The sequence below is a fragment of the Perognathus longimembris genome, chromosome 13 (assembly GCF_023159225.1).
Source record: "Perognathus longimembris pacificus isolate PPM17 chromosome 13, ASM2315922v1, whole genome shotgun sequence".
In the NCBI taxonomy this organism is placed as follows: domain Eukaryota; kingdom Metazoa; phylum Chordata; class Mammalia; order Rodentia; family Heteromyidae; genus Perognathus; species Perognathus longimembris.
The window spans coordinates 29,085,248-29,105,584 of NC_063173.1; the positions used below are offsets into that span (position 1 = coordinate 29,085,248).

The 20,337-nt window shown below is 37.0% G+C and overlaps 1 protein-coding gene across 2 annotated transcripts in view; it reads left to right on the plus strand.

Moving 5' to 3' along the window:
* Gas2 (growth arrest specific 2) overlaps positions 1–11,967 on the plus strand; it is a 113,182-nt gene extending 101,215 nt beyond the window's left edge. For both annotated transcript variants that reach the window (XM_048359960.1, XM_048359961.1), the window contains one exon: positions 11,650–11,967. In XM_048359960.1, the coding sequence (XP_048215917.1) occupies positions 11,650–11,868 (219 nt within the window). In that variant the 3' untranslated portion in view covers positions 11,869–11,967. The remainder of the gene's footprint in view (positions 1–11,649) is intronic.
* Positions 11,968–20,337: the final 8,370 nt, after the last annotated feature.

The following is a 20,337-nucleotide window of genomic DNA, read 5'->3' on the forward strand; positions in this document are numbered from 1 at the left end:
TAGCAGCGCTCTGCTACTTGAGCCACAGTGCAACTTCCAGCATTTTTGTGTGGTTTATTGGAGATAAGTGCTTCATGGACTTTCCTGCCCAGGCTGGCTTCGAACTTCAATTCCCAGATCTCAGCCTCCTGATTTATAGGCATGAGCCACCAGTGAGTGCCTGGCTTAATTTTTCTGTAACTTCTAGGTTTGCTTTGGTCAGCTTATTTTGGACAGTTTCCATTTCAGGCTTTTAGCTCAAACTCTCATCTGCCTGCAGCTCATTTATTTTCTAACTAATAGGATTGTGTGGATCATTCCAGTCTGTCCACTTCCCTGAGTCCCATGGCTTTATATCATTTTTCTTCTGAGCCTTTTCACTTGTTTGGGGGCTTTGAAAGGCAGGGTACACCTCCTTTCAAATAATTTGTCAAGACACAGTATCTAGTGCCTTTAGAACTGCTTAATTTTGCATTTCAAAAGATCTACTAATGTAGCTTTGGTACATTAATAACCTTAATAGAAACTTAATACTTAATAGAAACTTAATTAAACTTAATAGAAACTTAATATAAAGCTAATAGTTTGTTTTTTTTTCTCAGACTATTTGGATGGCAATCTTTGTTACCCTTCAGGAAGACATCTGTTTGGAAACCATTGCTGTACATTGCCACCCACAGATCTTGTCTGGATACTCTCTTTGCTTATGCTAGACTGCTTGTTGGATTGGATAGTAATATTTAGAAATAATTGAATTCAAGTTGGAACAGGGGAACATAGACAATGTTTGCTTAGTAGAAAGAATGTTTTTTGTTTATTTTGTTTGTGTGTCTATGTGGGCATTTTGCCTCTGGATCCAACCACACTTTGTTGAATAGATTTTATGTCCTTGCAAGGTGAATTCTAGAGTCTCTCTCTATAGATCAGATACAAATACTTCAAGACAGCCCTTCTCTTTCTAGCACCAGTGTTTTCTACTTCATCGCCTTCACTCTGCTGTTCTATAAAATATGTGTTATAGCTGTCTTTTTCCATCTGAAATGGTGCCATGTATTGGTACATAGGTTGCAGCTAAGCCTCTTAATTTCATTTGGTACAGAGCTGGGTAAATGGAGATGTTATGTAACAAATAGACGCTGACTGACAAGTGCAGGCATTAAGGGCTCCTACACATATTTTCAAACAGATGCCAAGAAACCTTTTTCCAGCTCATCATTGCTTGTCATCAGCCAGCTACCCAGCTCATGTTTACTTCCAGAAAGAATCTATTATGGAGTCATTTTTCAGCAGGTCCTAAGACTTAACTTTTCCTCCCAGAAAATGACAGTCACCAGAGGCCAGGATTTTTTTCTCTCCAGTCCCAATATTGAGTATTTCTTTCTTACCCACATTGGAGGATTGATTTTCAATGTTTAGAATACTGCAGCAACTTATCATCAAACTGGTCCCTGAGCCACTCCCTTTACCCCTGCCAGGAGGCAATTCTCCATCCAGATAATGGAAACAGAGAAACTAGCCTGCCAAAGTACTGAGTAGTTCTGATAGCAAAATGAAATGAAATAAGAGGAAGTGCTTTTCAGACTTGTCTGTGTCTTGACATAACTCCTTATGCAATGTAGGGCCGCAGGCAAAACACTCTGAGTATACCTAAGTTCCAGTAGCTTTTATATGGGTAAATTAATGTTTCAAATTCAAGCAAACTCTTCAAAAAATAAATTACAGTTCCTTCTTTGTCCTGGTTTTTCAGTGAATTCAGAATTGGGCAATACAATTAACTTATGAAAATATCAGAAAGTAGCAGTACACAGTTCTAAAGTAAAGAGGTTTTTCTTATGGAAAGAGCCTGGATGAAGATCAGGAAACTATAAATCCTTGGCCAAGCCCCATTAGGGTGTCTACTTGAATGTGACGATGAACCTTGCCTTTAAATTCTGAAAGACTCAGGGTCAAGTCCACATTTTATGCTTGCTTAGCTAGGACCATTTATTTAACCTCTTCTTGCTACCATTTGCTTACTTGGAAATGTGGACCATATTGCAAGACACTTAGAAATTCTCTAAGAATTCAATGAAACAAAATGTGTAAGGACCCCATCATATTCAATAGTTAGAAGAGCAACAGCACTGCAGGTAACATGGTTATTAGATATTTGTACTGCTAGTAGTTGTCATATTAATATAAATAACTGGGATAGTACTGATTGTACTACCCCATACACAAGGCACTGATGCTATGTGCTTGTATACATTAATATCTTTTCTTTAAAATTCTAGGAAGAAAGCACATTATGGTCATCATTCTTCAAGGGAGAAACTGAGACCCAGGGAAATTAAATAAATTGATTTAAATCATAGCAAAGACATTGGTAGCTATTACTATCAGAGAGGTAGAGATCAAGCAGTAGTTTCTGCTGTGGGTATGCCCACTCATCTTTTAGCCTTTTATAAAAGGAAAGGTAAACTAAAGGGTAATAATATAAGGAAATTAACAATGAGAAACTAAACATGAGAAATTACTGCACACAATGAAGAATGAATTCTTGCACATGTTCATTTGGGTTGGGATGAAGAAGAATTTCATACAACTAGCAAGGTGGAAATGGAATCCCAATCTCTGGCAAAGAAGGCTTGACATGCAAGGCGGTGTTAACTGACTCCGTTTTTGGCTGATAACACATGACCTTACTTCTTATCTTGAAAATGCTGCTATCAGGCTTTCCACAAGGCAAAAGTATCTGTTGAACACCTGCCATCCTACTCCTCCGTGCGTCAGGGTGCCTCCACCAGATAGTTGAATTCCCAGTTGCCCAATTCTGAACATATGTCATTTCAGAGTAATATTAGACAATGACGGAACCTGTTGTCCTATAAATTAATTTAACATTCTCCCTCAGGAGAGACGGTGACTGCTTTGGAAAAACAATATTTTCACTCAAGTTACGATGGCTTGTAAAAACACAAAGAGAATGAGGTTGATAGGGAGGTGTAAGGAAGCAAATGCCATCCCAGGAGGCTGAACAGAGCCAGAGTTGAAGGTGTTGGGTTGTTTCTTTTTCTCCTCTAGGCAATCAGCGTCAGATATGGCTGCCTGTGTAAAGTACAGCTCCACTGTAAAGCAGTTGATAGGGCAGACATCTGACACTCCTGTGGTCCATTAAGTGAGAAGGGCTTAATGAGAACCAGAGTGGTAATGAATGATCCACACCACTTCAGCACCAAGAGAGGAGGAAGTGGGATGCTTATAAAACAACATACTGCATTTGCAAACTCTTTTTTAGCCACTTGTAAGGAAGATTTGTGAAGGAAGATCATGAATAACAATGTTCTCTATTGAGTCTGAAATCACTCATGATTTTTCTCCCTTTTCCTTTCCATCTTTTCTTCTGAACTTTTATCTCTGGATTTGCTGAACCAACCCCTGCCCGTGTCCTCTGTGATCACTACTGCAGCTTTACCTTATGAATCCAAATCTATTTGTGCCTCAAATAAATTCTCTAAGCAAAACTTGATGTGCATTATCATTCACATTTTGGGGGGGGTGGATTCTTTCCAAAGTCATCTTACTTTTTCTTGCTTTAATCTTTCCATGAATAATGCAGACCGAGTATACTTCAAATGTGCATTGATTCTTGAATGAGATATTGCAAGTGTTAGCTTTGTTAATTCACTTAATATTCACATGCTTAATATTCATGTAAATATCATTCAATAGACATTGTTTGCCTGGCATGCACAAAACCCAGAAGGCAGGAAATTTAGCAAGGAATATCTATTTAGTGAATGGCCAAAAGAAGCCATTCCCTTCAGTTTACCTGGTAAGTGTAAAGCAATGACATGCATGTGAAATAAGAAGTGCAACGTTCTGGGAATTTGAAGGAATTTTTAACATAATGTGGGGTAGGCAGTTTGGAGATTAGCTCAGGCATAGATAAGTATGACTGTAGTAATCTGTGCTTTGAACAGTCCTCTATCTATACCATACAGTAGCTGACATACTGATAAAGCATGTGAAAAAGAAAAGTAGTGAGTGGAACATGAAGTAATTTGTGCACCAGATTAGATATTATCATGGTGAATGGGGCAGAGGCAGACACAGGAAATTTTAGCACTGCTTGAAAGCTATTTCTGCCCTCCCTGAGGATGTTGATTCTGCTCCAGTCCGCATTACTGTGTCAATGAAATTGAGTCATAGTCCTCAGGTGGGTTGGAGCTAAAAATAATGAAGAAACACTGCAGACAATGGAGAGCCACTCATGGTGGTTTGAGTACAAGAGCAGTATGATGAGCTTTTCTTCTTTGAAAGATGGCAGGGGGGCATGCGGGGAGGGCTCGGGTGGAAAGGGATTAGTGTAGTGGGACAGATGAAGAGGGCAGCCTGCTAAAAGGGTCTCACAGCCTTTGAGGTCAAATGGCAGTGGCATGCAGAGCTCTTGACACATGCTTCTGAAACTTTGATTGGGAATGGCTGAAGGGGATATGTGGCACAAACACAAGATGACAGTCAGAAGAAAGCAGATCTGCCAACATTAGCCTGAGAGGGTGGGGGCACTTGCAGCATCTTATAGGAATTATGGTCTGGGCTCACAAAGACTTACATAAAGCTACTTAATAGGAACACACAGCTTTTAAGTTCTGCTCACTCAACAAAAACATTTCTTGTTGGGTATTATTTATTTTTCTTGAGTTTCTTATGTTAGCTTATTTGTTGTTTATATTATCAGCTAAGGAATACACAGCCAGGTCACCCTGGAAAAAGAACCACGTTGTTAATAAGCTTTAATAATATTTTTCAATCAGTCTTAGATAAAAAGTGTAGTTTTCTGGGTACAACAGAAATATAGGTTTTCTTTTTCTGAGAAATTTGTTGGTACATTTCTGTTCCCAAAAGCTAAATTTCCCACAAAGAAGAAAAATGTAATCTTTTTTTCCCCGAGTCTATTAATACCTACACATAATTTGATTCCAGTCTGCTTCTCAAAGCTATATAATTAAAGAGGGAAAAATTTCTCTTCCTGAGGTTTTGTTATCACATGTTGTAGGAACCAGAGCATTGGCTGCTTTGAAATACATGTGACCTCTTCAATCTTTCTAGGAAGGTATGGATTGAGAATTTCTACAGTATAAGACATATCCATTGTGTTGTCTTGTTTGTTTGCCAGTGCTGGGGCTTCAGGCTCAGGGCCTGAGCACTGTCCCTGTCTTCTTTTTGTTCAAGGCTAGTACTCTACCTCTTTAGTCACAGCACCCCTTCTGGCGCTTTCTATATATGTGGTACTGAGAAATTGAACCCAGGTCTTCATGTATAGGAGGCAAGCACTCCACCACTAGGCCATTCCCAGCCCCAAGTTTACTTTTTCTTTTTTTTTTAATGCCAGTCTTGGTGCTTGAACTCAGGGCCTGAGCATTGTCCCTGTGCTTCTTTTATGCTCAAGGCTAGGACTCTACCACTTGGGCCATATCCATTGTTTTCTAAATTTACATGGAAAGCTTACCTTACTATCTTTTGAACCATGGATGAGCTAAACAACTTGGTCAGTTATGATATAGGCTCTTACTAGCTAAGGTTATAAAAATAAAATTAAATGGTGGTGCTAGAAAGCAGACATTAGGGAGACATGCTACAGTCTGACAATTCCCTTAGAGATGAAGATTTACCTGACATGTTCTGAGCTACTTCAATGAGGCATTCGTTTTCAGAATAATGTATTTAAAAGGATGGAGCTCTTTGACTGCAAAGCCATTACTAGATTCAGACAAAAGAGATGAGATTTTTAGCCTGGCTCTGAAGAATCACTTGTCTGACCCTCTGTTTGCCTGTCTGAACATCTGTGAACCAAGAACATTTCCAATGCCCTTGACTTTTTCTAACACACATAGATATACATATATATGTATATATATATGTGTGTGTATATATATATATATATATAACTTATATTGTTTTCTCTTTATTTCTGGCTTATATCAGGTACTTTTAAAATATCACTTTATACTGTCTGAGAAAAATGGTTCTCATAAGAGACTTCATAACATGAAATAGTAAAAAAAAAAAAAAAACCTGGATAAGAATGGAAGGATTTTACCCATTACTGAAAGAAATTATTTACACATACAAACAACTTTGAGGCATACTGATTCCTTTGTCTGGGTGAAGCACTTTCTCTGGGTGTGTCACTGATGTGAACAGGAAAATTATTTGCAGTGTATGCTACTACAGAGGTGTGTACCTATGATTGAATTAATCCCATCAGGAGAAATGTTGGTTACACTTTGATTATTGTCTTGTTTCTGATTTACTTCCCTCCCTCTTTGTGATTGAGAAATATTGCCTGAACCTATAATGATCTTCTCTCCCCTTTGTTAGGATCAAATCATCTGATCTATTGTAGGACATGTTAAAGGTGAGATGGGGATATGGTTCAAGTGGTAGAATGCCTGTCTACCAAATACTAGTACCACCAAAAAAAATAAATAAAAAAAGGACAGAAAAAAATGTAGTAATGGCTGAAACAGTAACTAATACACATAAGTTACTGCTGTGCACTGTACAACAGTGTTAGAGGAGATTTTCAATAACTCTACCTTGTTTTATTTAAATATATATAGTAATATATACATTATGTATTAGTATATATGCATATATACTAATATATACCAATATGCATATATTAGTATAGAATTAAATAGTAATAAATCTCAAATTGATGTGTGACTTGTGCTTCCTGTAAAGAGAAGCCACATAAAATTGTTTAGCACTGTGAAGCTTCAACATAAAGAACAATGAGATGTACATTGAACAATATTGTCAAAACTGAAATCCCTTATACCAACAGATATTTGGTAATGATGTATTGTATCCTGACTGAACCCATGACATATGTTTGGTTTTTAAATAATTAGGGCCAATAGAGGATAATCTTCTGAAATTAAAGTCAGTGTTTGTATGGAGCTAGTTAGGATACAACTTTATAAATTACTTCAAATCAGCACAGTTAATCTGTTTAAGCTACTTACTACTATTTTGATATTAATGATGCCTTTTGCATGCAAAATTATATTGACAAATGACTAAGATTGAAGTCCAAATCTGAACACTTTGCAGAATAAGTAAGTGTAGTTAAGGGTTCTTTTTTATTTCTGCCTACCAATTTCTCACATGATCTCACACAACTTGCTGAACTCATCAGAGCATCAGTGTTCCTGCCCATAAAATGTGAGGAATACTGTACTAACAATGCTGTCATGGGTCAGACAAAGTACAGCCTAGAAAATATAAATGAGAGGGAGTGTCGATGCTTACTCTGTTGACCCAGTTCTGAGGGTGTAAGTTCACATATATGAGATTCTAAAATTGATTCTTTTATTATCCTCTTCAGAGAGGTCACAGATTATAAAAAGCACATAGAGGACACAGCCATTTCGATGCAGTAGGATGAGTATAATACGAAGTCACATTTCCCCAGAACAATACACAACAAGAAGATGAGGTTATCTATGGAAGGCTTTCCATATAGAAGTCAGAACTGAACATGCTAAGTTTAAATTCAACTGACCAGCTAGTTCTAAGGAGAAAAATCGAACTTGCACAGAAGAATTTCATTCTGGAAGAAGGTGGTGGTGGGGGAGATAAACATAGATTCAATGAAATTACCCAGCTCTGGGACAGAAGAAAGAGGAAGCATGCTCAATGAAGGGGAGGTTATCAACAGAATTTGGAGAGAAGGGGGAGATGTGTCACAATGATACAGAGAAACAGAAAAGGGACTTTTCTGAAATAAAATTCAGGGGACAACTAATAAGACAAAAAGCTTACTACCACTAAGCCTTAAAATGGATTGAGTTTCTGGAGTAAGCATCATCTTCCTTCTAAACCAGTTCAGCCTTTATGTTTGAAGAACTCATCATAGAACAAGAGTCATGAAGAAAGAATACTAATTTAGTTCATAGCAAGTTAATTAGCATTTAGGTTGAACAATAAATGTTTTCTTCATAATAATGGGATGAGTGTGAAACTTTCTTCTGAGACTGGAAATATGCTTTAAAAGGGATGGAGCTAATTCTCTATAATCAAGGTTATCAATCAACCTTTATGACTTTAGGATTTTAAGCCCATACTTGAAACTGTTGTCTGGTTTTGCCCACTACCTTTCTTAGCAAATTATAGGTTCATCATTAGCAATTTCTTAATGGGACTTGATCAAGAAAGTCTCAGAACTTATAAATCTGTTTCCTCAAGTGCATCCTCACACAGCCACTTTTCTCACAAAGGACTGAGGTGACTAATTTCCACAGCTTTTCCACAGACAGCTAATGGTGTCATCCCAGCACCCTTCTGAGTCCCAAAAGTGGCCAAATTGAAGCGTGGGGAAAGGTAATAGGTTCCACAATTGCTTTTCTTCATTATGGAATCAATATTCTTCTTTGAAGATGAAGCAAAGTCCTTTTTGTTTTAAGTATTACGGGGATAAGTGCATCTGTTCAGTTCATAGATCCCACTTGCCTAGGTCATTAAGAAATGCTTCAAGAAAGCACTTAAAGGTGTTAATGCATTTATATATTTATTCTTTCTGTTGTTGTTGTTTTACAATACATCTTAGACACAGGAGTGGGGATCGGTATAAGTCTAAATCAGAAGAGAATTGGATCACAGTTCTTAGAATTGTTTACAAGCCATGCTTTGGAAATGTGCCTCCATCCATAGAAGAGGGGGTGGAGGGGTGGATGTAGGTTCCTGTGTGTGTGTTTGTGTGTGTGTGTGTGTGTGTGTGTGTGTAAGGATGTGTATGAAAAACTAGCAAACCAAAACATACAATTGGATCTGAGAGTTACAAGAGAATAAAATTTACAAGAGAATAAAACATCTGGCATCTGCTGCTAAAAATTAGTAATGCCTCAATTCTTCAGGCTTCAAGTAATGTCAACCATGCCAAAATATTTATCCCTGCAAAATATGAATGACTAATTTTGTGGTAAACATTTTTAAACATGGGCATAGGATGTACTGTCTGCTCATTGTTTCCTTTAGAAGTTTGACAGTGAGTGGATGGCTAGTCAAAACCTGTGTGGGGGGGGAAGAAAACATTGACTACATGATGCCATCAAAATCAAAGAATGGTATAATCACTGGATAGAAGAAAACCAAAAAAGGGTTCAGATTAAAAAATGAGAAAACAATAAATACACAATCACACACAGTCATTTAACCAACAAAACTTTCAGTGCTCAGGAGAACTAGGTTGGACTTTTCTGTATTCCCCGTTAATGCCACTATTATATGATGTTCGATTTCAGAACACGGAAGTTACAGAAATGCAATTTTTCCCACTAGCCTGCATTTAGTAAGGCAGAAAAGTCAATCGAGATTTATCAAACAATTCCTGGCAACCCTTAGATATTGACTGTGGTAAGAATCGGAAGTCTACTTGTGCCATAGCAAATGAGAGGAAGAGCAGCTGGGCAGAAATTTGCTTCTTTTTGTTCACAGTCAGTATGACTCTGTTTTAGATTGGATGTACTTTTCAGGATCCTGTATGTTCCTTCGAGAATCTGCAAGCAGAATATATACCAAAATAATCAGAAAAAAAAATATTTTCCCCAGAGATGCTGATCAGTATTTTTTCTGGTTGAAATAGCCAGCTCATGGTCAAGTGCACTTGGGTGACTGCCACAGGCGGTATTTATTCTAAGGTTGTTTGAAAGTAACTCCTGATTGTAATTAGCAGGACTAGGAACTGGCAGAAGTTCAAAGATAGGGAAAAATTGAGTCTGGAAGAATGGGAAAATGGGTCACAGTACTGTTCAGACACTAGCCTTTATAAACTCTGTCCCGGTAAACATCTATTTCCATGAGAAAAAAATTCCTTAATTCCATAGTAAAAACAATTATTAAGCTTTATGTTTCAAGTTTACCTGGCTTGCTTGCTTAGCAAAAGTCTCACTTGAGCTGAGCCTCCATTCCAGCTTTTTGTTTGTTATTTTGGAGATAGACTCTGCAGTACTTTTCTGCAGGGCTGCTGGCTTTGAACCTTGATCCTCTAGGTCTCAACGTCCTAGCAGTTGGGACTACAGAAAGAAGACACTGGCATCCAGCAAGCTTTATGGTTCTGAATAAAGCAGAATGCAAATATTTGGTATTGAACATATAGATTAATCTATAAAATATTAATGGATTTTAATTTTTATTAACAATTTTTCTGGGAAAAGCAGTAGGTTGTAGTTAGGAAGTCATACCAAATTACAGTTTCCTCAGTTTCATTGTCTTAGACGAAAGAACATAGAAACTGGCTACTCCTGGGAAGGCAAAGTTGTTCCAAGCTATCTTGACGCCTTTAATTTGCTTTATGATTCTGGGGCTCTTCTTAAATGTTTATGAAGTGAGTAGATTTTAGTTCTAATATAAATTTCAACAATTCTCCTAAAATTCTAAAATCCATAAATGGGAATAATCTATAGCATTATATTCCATTTAACTCTTATGAGTCTATTTGAATTACTGTTTCAATAGTTTGCATAGTACTTGATTTAACAACTGCTCTCCATCAACCACAAGATTCTGTAAAAACCTGTAAATACATGCGCAAAACTTTGTGGCTACATGCACAGAGAAAAGAGGATCCAAAAGTTCCTGCAAGTTCTCAGGTATTTTCAGATGCTATATGAAGGTACTGAGTCCAGTAATTGGAATTAAAAAACAAAATACAACAGCAACAAACAAAAACACAGATCTCTAGCAGGAATAGAATGAAGTGATTTAGACTTTGCAGAGTCTATGATAGAAATGGCATCCCAAGTGCTTTTTTACAACTACATCTTGTTCCCAAAATTTTCATAGCCAGCATGCATCCATCAAAGGAAGGGAGGAGAGTACCCCTTCCTCTTCCCCTACTCTCCCCTCCTGATGGAAAGAACTATTTATTCTCCAGTGTTCTTATTTACAGCTATAGATTGCTCCTGGATTTGGGATGGGGGGGTTGTTTTTTTGTTTGTATTCTAAAGTAATTACAAAGGATAAGACGTAGCCAAGCATGAACTGTTGGACTCCAAAAAATGCTTTGCCTTGAAGGACTCTGACAATGATGAAAGAAGATTTTAGTTTTTCTGAGTACATTTTCAATTCTATGTTTGTAGCAAATAACCTGGTGGTGGCTAATCTTGAAGGGGATTGAGACATTTCTTTGGTCTTTTATTTATTTATTCAAATTTTTATTATCAAACTGATGTACAGAGAGGTTACAGTTTCATACGTTAGGCATTGGATACATTTCTTGTACTGTTTGTTACCTTGTCCCTCTTTGTTTTAAATCCTAGTGCAGAGGGAAATAACCTAGTGGGAAGGTGATTTCCAGTAGCACGGAGGGAATAGGCCTTAATGAGAACTGTAAGGAAACAGTGGTTGTCAGAGAAAAGCCTCCAAACTCAAGAAAACGGACTGCTCATATATTTAAAATGGGATTCTGGGATGTTTACCCAGAATTCACTTGCATGGCAAATGCGGGAATGCTTTCATAAGCCATCTGGCTAAGTCAGACACTGTGAAACAAATGGGTAGAAAACAATGGGATTGAAAATGCAAGGCAAACAGAAAGCAGTAATTTCACCAGGACTGCAAATTCATGTGGGCTTCTGTAAGTATGCTCAGAACTCGACCATTTTTCTGCTTCTTTCCTTTCAGATGCTGCACAACAAACACGTGATGGTCCGCGTGGGAGGAGGATGGGAAACCTTTGCAGGTTATTTGTTGAAACATGACCCCTGCAGAATGCTGCAGATCTCCCGCGTGGATGGTAAAACATCTCCCATCCAAAGCAAATCTCCAACGCTTAAGGACATGAACCCGGATAATTACTTGGTGGTCTCTGCCAATTACAAGGCTAAGAGGGAGGTTAAGTGAAGCTGATTGGTTGCTGCAAGGGGACTTTCATAATGACCTATATCCTCTTATCCAGTGTAGGTAGTTTAGTTCGCAGGCTCTGAAAACTGTTTCTGCGGGTGGGGGTGGGGGGGAAAGTACAACAAGAAAAACAAAATAATCCCATCATACTGAAAAAATAAGATGTTCAAAGAGTAGCACTATTTATTTTTAATGCCTCTGCAGAAAATTGCCTATTCAATGTACTTCTAAACTGATTTAAATTAGATAAATTGTGAGCAAGTGATCGTTTCTCAATATGTGAGCATTGTACTTAGAATCAAAGCAATTTTAGGGACACAACTCTAGCTACAGATGCTAAAAGATAAAATCTTGTTGGAAGAAAACATTTAGAATTTGCAGTTCAATCTACAGAACATGCCTGCTTTATGTCTAAGTAAAAGCACCCCAGAAATTTTTATAACTACAGGATTTTAAAGATATTTTTTATCAAATGCCAATTAGTGAGGTATTGTGCTACTAATGTGTCCAACAGCACCATGAATAAACACAACGTATTCACAACAGTGATACTTGACTGGAAAGACCACTTCAGGAAAGTTTACATGCACTTGAAAGATTGCCTTAAAATATTTATCTCTTATTTCTGACCAAATATCTGGGGTACTTTTGGAAGTTTTTAATATACTCCCTTAGAGAATAGCTTATAAATTTCAGACGTTTTCCTAAGCACCTGGCTGTGTTTAGAATGACTTAAGTATAATTCACACAGATAAGCTGACATACGTTTCTATTTTGATGAGTGAATTGTACAGCCAAATGTTATTGACTTCATGTTATGTTTAAAACATTTTCTTACTAAACTCTTATCTTTAGTTAATCCTACTTTGCTATGCTGTCTAGCACAGTAAGTTCACTGTAGCTAATGATGTTACAGGCTTATGTATACCCTTGTATACCCAGGACAGTGCTGGTTTGTACCATTAAACAGCAAAATATTGTCCACAGTTGATTCAAAAATAAATCAACTTAAAAACAATTATTTGTTTTTGTATTAATACTTGATCTTGAAATAATATTAATCAAATTGGTAGTTTTATGTGTTGCAAGAGTCAAATTATAGCTACCTAAAACCTCTTCAGGATAAAGTGTTAGAGATGGTGGTGTTCTTGTTTTTAGATTTTATCTTGGCTGCTACCTTAAGTGCAGCCCTGAAAATGGTAAGGTATATGTAGAGTTAACTTGTCATTTCATCACTTCTTAACATGGAGCAATTCATTTATCCTTCTTGATGCTAACATCTAGAGACAACGAATCTATCACATGACCAATATCACTAAACTAAACAATCAGCTCTTGAGGAAAATTTTAAAATTCATGGTATAATTTGATGGTAGTAGAGTGATTCTGGAAAAAGTTAATGTAGACTAAACATGAACAATAATACTGAAATATCTGTAGGAGATAAAATCATTTTGTGCAATCAATAGTACAAATATCTTTTTTGTTTTATGACAGGGTCTTGTTTGGCTTGTAGCCCAGGCTTGCCTGAGATTAATGAATCTCTTGCTTCAGTTTCCTCAGTGTTTGGATTATAAGTATGAATCGCCACACTCTACTTTTTGGGATATAATGTTTCCTACTTGTTAAACTAATATTAAACTAATTATTATTAAACTAATATTGTATTATTAAACTCATATTGACATTAAATTTCCTTATATTTTTAATGGTAAAGTTTTTGCTTGTCCATAGGTGGGCTTGAACTTTGGTCCTGGGCTCTGTCCTTGAAATCTTCAGCTCAAGGCAGTGCTCTACCATTTCAAGCCACAGTGACACTTCAGGTTTTAATTGGAGATAAGAGTCTCATGGCCTTTGGTGCCCGGACTGGCTTTGAACTGTGATCCCCAGATCTCAGTCTCCTGAGTAGCTGGGATTAAAGGTGTGAGTCACTGGTACTTGGCTAATGGTAACTTTTCTGTCAAAATGTCTCCTGGTACTTTTTCCATAAACATATTCATGTCCTTAATAATGAAAGGTAAATTTCGTAGTTCAAATATATTGGTAGCTTAACAAAAATCACACCCAATAATCTTTTTTTTTTCTGTTACTGGAACTTAAACTCTGGGCCTGAGCACTGTCCCTGAGCTTCTTTTGCTCAAGGCTAGTGCTCTGTCACTTGAGCACTACTTCCAGCTTTTTTGCTACACAGTTTATATGAAATAAGAGTCTCATGGAGTTTCCTTCCTGGACTGGCTTTGAACTATAATCTTGATATCTCAGCCTCCTGTCAATCTTTTTTTGCTTTGTTTTGGATATTGTTGTCATAAACTCAACCTGTTCTCACTAGCCAACAGTCAATGTCATTGTGGCCGTGTTGGCTTTTGAACACTGGAGATAGGAATGCATTTCCTTGTCATTTGTATCTTTCAGAATTGACCTGCACTTCTTGCCTCATGACCTCTTCTTTGAACTTAAAATTGAAAAGTAGCCTATTATTGAGCCTTCTTTCTTCATCTCTTCTGAGTACAGGTTAGAAAGATCTTCAGCATTGAAGGATCCTTGTGAATAGATTTGGTTCACCTAGATAATTCACGTTTAAGGTCATGAACCAGATCCCATTTATAAATTCCTTGTGATATAAAATAGTACCTTCATGGATCCTGAGGTTAGGACATGAACTTCTGTGGAGGGGGAGGTTACTATGGCTATGCCACATCTAAAACTATCCTTTAAGTATAAAAATAAAGTCACAACTGAGGCCTCCCTAGAAGCTGATCAGCACTGAAAAAGGATGTCAAAAAATACTATATTCAGAAAGAAGTAACTAAATGCACAAGGGTGTTTTACTCAGTAACTTCAGGGTAAAAACTGACTGGGAAAAAGACAAGTGTGAGGTAGCATCAACTTATTTTCAACAAGAGGTAAGATCTAAAGAAGGATAATGGTGTCTAAGCAAATTAATAATAAAAAACAAAAAACCTATTAGAGAACGTGCGTCTCCAAAACCTAAGTCCAATTTAATAGCCAGTGGAAAGGCCATGGTTAGCAGTGATCTCAATCCTGAGCAGAGTCTGGCTAGTTCACTGCTATCGTACTCATTTAGTGTTCTGGGGTGGGAGGCAGAGAGCCCCACACAGCCCCTATCTGATCATTGACAAAGGCCCTTAGATCAACTCAACATCTAGTGAATGATTTCTGAACCTCTAAGAGCTATTCATTTTGGAAGCTTCAAAAATTTCCATTCTATTAAGAAAGAGCTGTTGGCAGCCAAGTCTCCAGAGAGTTTCATAATAGCCAGGAGGATTAATGCAAGAATAATATATAGAAACCTCTGCCAGTGTAGAACAGAGCAAAGAAGCAAAAAGAAAAGAAAAGTCAAAAAAAAAAAAAAAGCCTATCTCCTAAGATCTGGACACTGTGTCACTGAAGAAAAATCCCTTAAAATTCATATTAATGTAAATTTGAGCACACGTGTTAGTAGAGCTAATCCAATTCAGGATATAACAAAGTATTCTAAGGCCAAACAATGTATGCATATTTAACTCTTAAAACTATAGAATCATTGAAAAAGCTAAGGAACAGTGCCAAAATCTCCATTCTCCCAGTATTGATCAAGAGACACAGGTGAGTCATCTGACATCTCTGTGCTTTTGTCTGGCGTAGGGTAAAATTCAAGTAACAACAGTAGTGACAGCCTTAGGTTGCCCTATTGAGTAATTGAAAATACATCTGGAAAAGAAAGATTCAAAGATACAAATGTACTTTGCTTTCTTGCATTATAGATTTTTGTCTTTGTTGATTTGTTAGGTTTTGCTTGGAGGTTAGTTTGGTTGTTTGTTTCGTGTGTACATGCGCGCTGAGGATGGAACTGTTCCCTGTACATGCTCAGCATCTTCTCTACCACTGAGGTATAACCCCATCCCCAATTTGCATTGTCTAAATGACATTTTCTCTGGGCAGTCTGAAGTCTTCTGCTTATTAGAAAGAAGACACTCCTTCCATCAGCATCAGTAAAGCCACACAGCTTGTTGTCTTACACAGTAGGTAATACAACCTCCAGGAAGCTTGCTATCCCACATTAAGTGATATGGTCTCCAGGAAGTGAAAGCCCAAAGGTCACTCCTCTGGTTCTCAGGAATTATTAGCAGAAATACAGAAGACTCGGCCAGAAAAGATTTGCTGGCAGGTCCCAAAGCCAGTAAAAAGGATGGCGAGTTGGGATGATTTGAGAAAGAAACCAGAAGCTAGAATTCCAATTTGAGGTTTCAATTTGTGTGTGTGTGTGTGTGTGTGTGTGTGTGTGTGTGCGTGCATGCGCGCACATGGATGTGCCTGAACTTGAACTATCTCTTGAAAGGATGTTTCCCACACTGCAATCCCCTTTCTGACATGTAACTGGAGGCCACATAAAATATCTGGAGGAGCAACACGAAGAGCAATATGAGGTCAGGAGTGTCAACAAATCATGCAATATTACCCTCTAGTTCGCTATGGCATGGACAGAAAGTTCAGTCCAGGCTGGATTTAGACAAAGACAAGAAAGAAACCAAACTACAGGTGGATTCTGACTAGTCAATACCCATCTACTGAGTCCTCAGAAAGGCTTTTCCTAATCAAATAACAGGGTGGGGTGAGGTTCGAAGAGATGAGGGAGAATGATATAAGGGATGACGTTGATCAAGATGTATTGTACTTGTAGTCTGACTTGACAAATTGAAACAACCCTTTGTCCAATTACTTAAGCATAATATTTTTGAAAGCGAAAACAAGATGGATTATAGTAAAACAATATTCCCCAAACTACATGATAATATTTTTTTTTTTTTTTTTTTTTTTTGCCAGTCCTGGGGACTGGACTCAGGGCCTGAGCACTGTCCCTGGCTTCTTCTTGCTCAAGGCTAGCACTCTGCCACTTGAGCCACAGCGCCCCTTCTGGCCATTTTCTGTATATGTGGTGCTGGGGAATCGAACCCAGGGCCTCATGTATATGAGGCAGGCACTCTTGCCACTAGGCCATATCCCCAGCCCCCATGATAATATTTTGTAGAAATATTTACTAACTAAATAAAACATATCTAGAAGAAGGAAAATCACATAATAAAATATCCTATTAGAAATTTAGTGTCCAAGTTATTGGGTTACACACTTCTTTGTCAAAATAAAAATTCAAACTTGCTATGGACATAAATGTCTTCTGTCAGTAGTTTTCTAGAAAAGCAAAGAAACGAGTCCCATAAGCTTAGATACCACACCTTAGAACTTATATAACATTGCAGATACTTTCTTGAAAAAGATGGCAGATAAATATTTCTTAGCTCAAAACATAGATTGACAGGCATTTCTACCTCTTGCTGATCTATGTTTGCAGAGATTATTCAAAACAGACAAGGTATACTTTCATCTTCTAAGGATCAGCATTCTTATGAGTGAAAATAACCAAGTCAAAGATTTAGATTAGAGCTTATGTAAATTCTGATGGTATATAGTGATATTAGAATGTCTATTTGGGTAGTATTTCTGTAAAACAAAACATAAGACCAATGTTCTCCTTTCCTGTATAAGAGAAAAAAAATAGCTATAAATCAAGACACTGCACAATTACCCCAATAGACTACTCTGAATGAGATGAAAGGTTTCCTAAACTCCAGACCAATTTTAATTACTTAAGATATACTAAAGATACCATTTTGTTAAACAGAGAAGAAAAAGCCATTTTTCATAAGGGGAAGTGTATATTCAAAGCAAAATCACACGTGGGAAAACTACTAAATAACATTCCAATATTCAATTAGTCAAGCAGCAGAATCATGTGTAGATGCTTAAAAAATCAAAACATATTACAAAACAGCTGAGTATTATACATCACTTAACAATCAGCCATATTAATAGCCTGAATATTAGAATTAAGAAGGTATGGTGCAATCATTTCACATTTTCATGGTAGTTACACACCTATTCTTCTCACTGCATCAGTTCTATTTCAGGAATTTGGATGAGGTGTTTAGATATGATACTAAATTTTGCGCCATTCTGTTATTTCAATTATAAAGGATGGAAAATTCATTGCCACTTAAGTTTTGCATGGGAGCTGATCTGTAATTTTCTGCAGGAAACATCTAGAGAGATATGTGTATGTTTTTATTACTAATTCATTAAGTTTCCATCAAGCATCTAGTTAACCCTCTTCCCTTCCTTTTCTAAAAATGCTAGGATTTGAATGTCACTTCCTAGTGCCTGTCACATATATGGCCTGGGGACAGCTGATACCACCCATAGAGGTAGGCCACATCTGTCAGAAAAGCATGTTCCACTTATCCCAGAAAGCAATATTCATGCCAATTATTTGTATCTCCAGAGCAGCTAAGTGTTAGAAATAGAACCTTATCTCATGGAAATAAGCCTTCTCTATACACAACAGAAGTGGAAATAAGACCTTATTATACAGGAAATATGGAATAGTTTGTGCTATGTTAACAGAGGAAGGTTTTCAGAGATGATATGCATTGGTCCTATATGAACTTTAGCATTTAATGTCCCTTTTTGGTGTTAAAAAAGAAATCTTTTTTTTTTTTTGCCAGTCCTGGGGCTTGAACTCAGGGCCTGAGCACTGTCCCTGGCTTCGTTTTGCTCAAGGCTAGCACTCTGTCACTTGAGCCACAGAGCCACTTCTGGCCTTTTCTATATATGTAGTGCTGAGGAATTAAACCCAGGGCTTCATGTATATGAGGCAAGCACTCTTGCCACTAGGCCATATCCCCAGTCCAGTGTTGGAAAAATTCTTAATGAAGTAAAAAATATACTTATGAAATGTTATTTCTATGATTCATTCTCTTTTATGAACAAAAATGTCACTAATGCTCTAAATGAGGAAAGCAGACCCTGTGCAAATATGTGTCTTCCTTAAATATTTCTAGAACATACCATATAATAGAAAAGCTATCCATGAGGAGTCAATAGACATCTGTTAAAAGGCAAACTCTTCTTTTTTGTCTTTTCTTTTTTGGTATTGGAGATTGAACCCAGGACATTGCATTTGCTCAGCAAGTGCTTTGCCACTGAGCTACATCCAAGCTCTAGTATTCAAGTTCTTTAAGATGCAGTTGTACAGTAGACCATTGGTATCTAAATATATACAGTTCCTAGGAGACCACCATTCAGGTTAAACCACCAATGAATATGAACAATGACTTTTTAAATCCTTCCTCGTCAAAACTACCTGTAATAATGCTTTAAATAAGGCCAGTGTACTGTATAATACACTGCTACCGAACACAAGCTTGTCAGAGGGTAATTGAGACAGTGGCTCAGTTACTGTTGTCTAAGTCCAAGTTTTATTATATTTACATCCCTACTGGCACTTAGTATCTATATAAGCTAAAGTTTGTAGTGCTTGCCATTCCAAAGACTTAACATCCAAAAATTCATAATATTAATTCCTCTTAGTTTATTATGTATTAAAAAGCAAAACGAAAGAACAAATGACATAACCTCATGTTCCAAATAAATTTAAATCTATAGTTTTTTTAGTATATCATATATAATCTCCTAATATTATTATGATTAAAGCAGACATTTTAAATATATGTTTCTCTTGATTCCATTCATATCTACATTAGCAATTTCACACCAGCATAAACTTCATAATTATTCTTTTTTTTTTTTTTTTTTTTGGCCAGTCCTGGGCCTTGGACTCAGGGCCTGAGCACTGTCCCTGGCTTCTTCCCGCTCAAGGCTAGCACTCTGCCACTTGAGCCACAGCGCCGCTTCTGGCCGTTTTCTGCATATGTGGTGCTGGGGAATCGAACCTAGGGCCTCGTGTATCCGAGGCAGGCACTCTTGCCACTAGGCTATGTCCCCAGCCCTCATAATTATTCGTTAACAAATAAAAAAGGATAAAAATATCTATAAAATTTAGGCAAGTATATTACCACTCATTATAATCAATCCAGATTGTTGGTTTACATTATTCAATTACAGCATAGATTTTATGAAATCAAGACTGATATTAACACTAGCACATCATTGTTTGATGATACAACTAATATATAATTTTAATCAAGCAAAGAAAAGCCTTATTACAATGTAAAACACAGCATGATAATTTAATAAGCTATTAAAGTAGAAAATAAATTAGAACAAATTCAGCATTTGCCTACAAATATTCATTCCTTAGTAAGTTATAAAAAATTCATGGTGTTCCTGCACATAAGCCCTTCAAATGACATTATAAGATTTTCCCTGGTTATCAGTTTAAAAAGGCACGCAATCTGTAAGTTTAAGCAAACATCTACACTTGCAGTGAAATAAAGATGCAGGCAACTCAGTACAACCCTAAGTAGCTAAATCATTTTATAAAGAAGGGAAACATAACTGGAAATTTTAAGTATTTGAGATATATGCTGCATTTTTTATGTCTTACATATAGTATTTAGACCCACAGTTTAAACATAAAAATGGCAAATTACTTATATCCTGAACAAGAGCAAA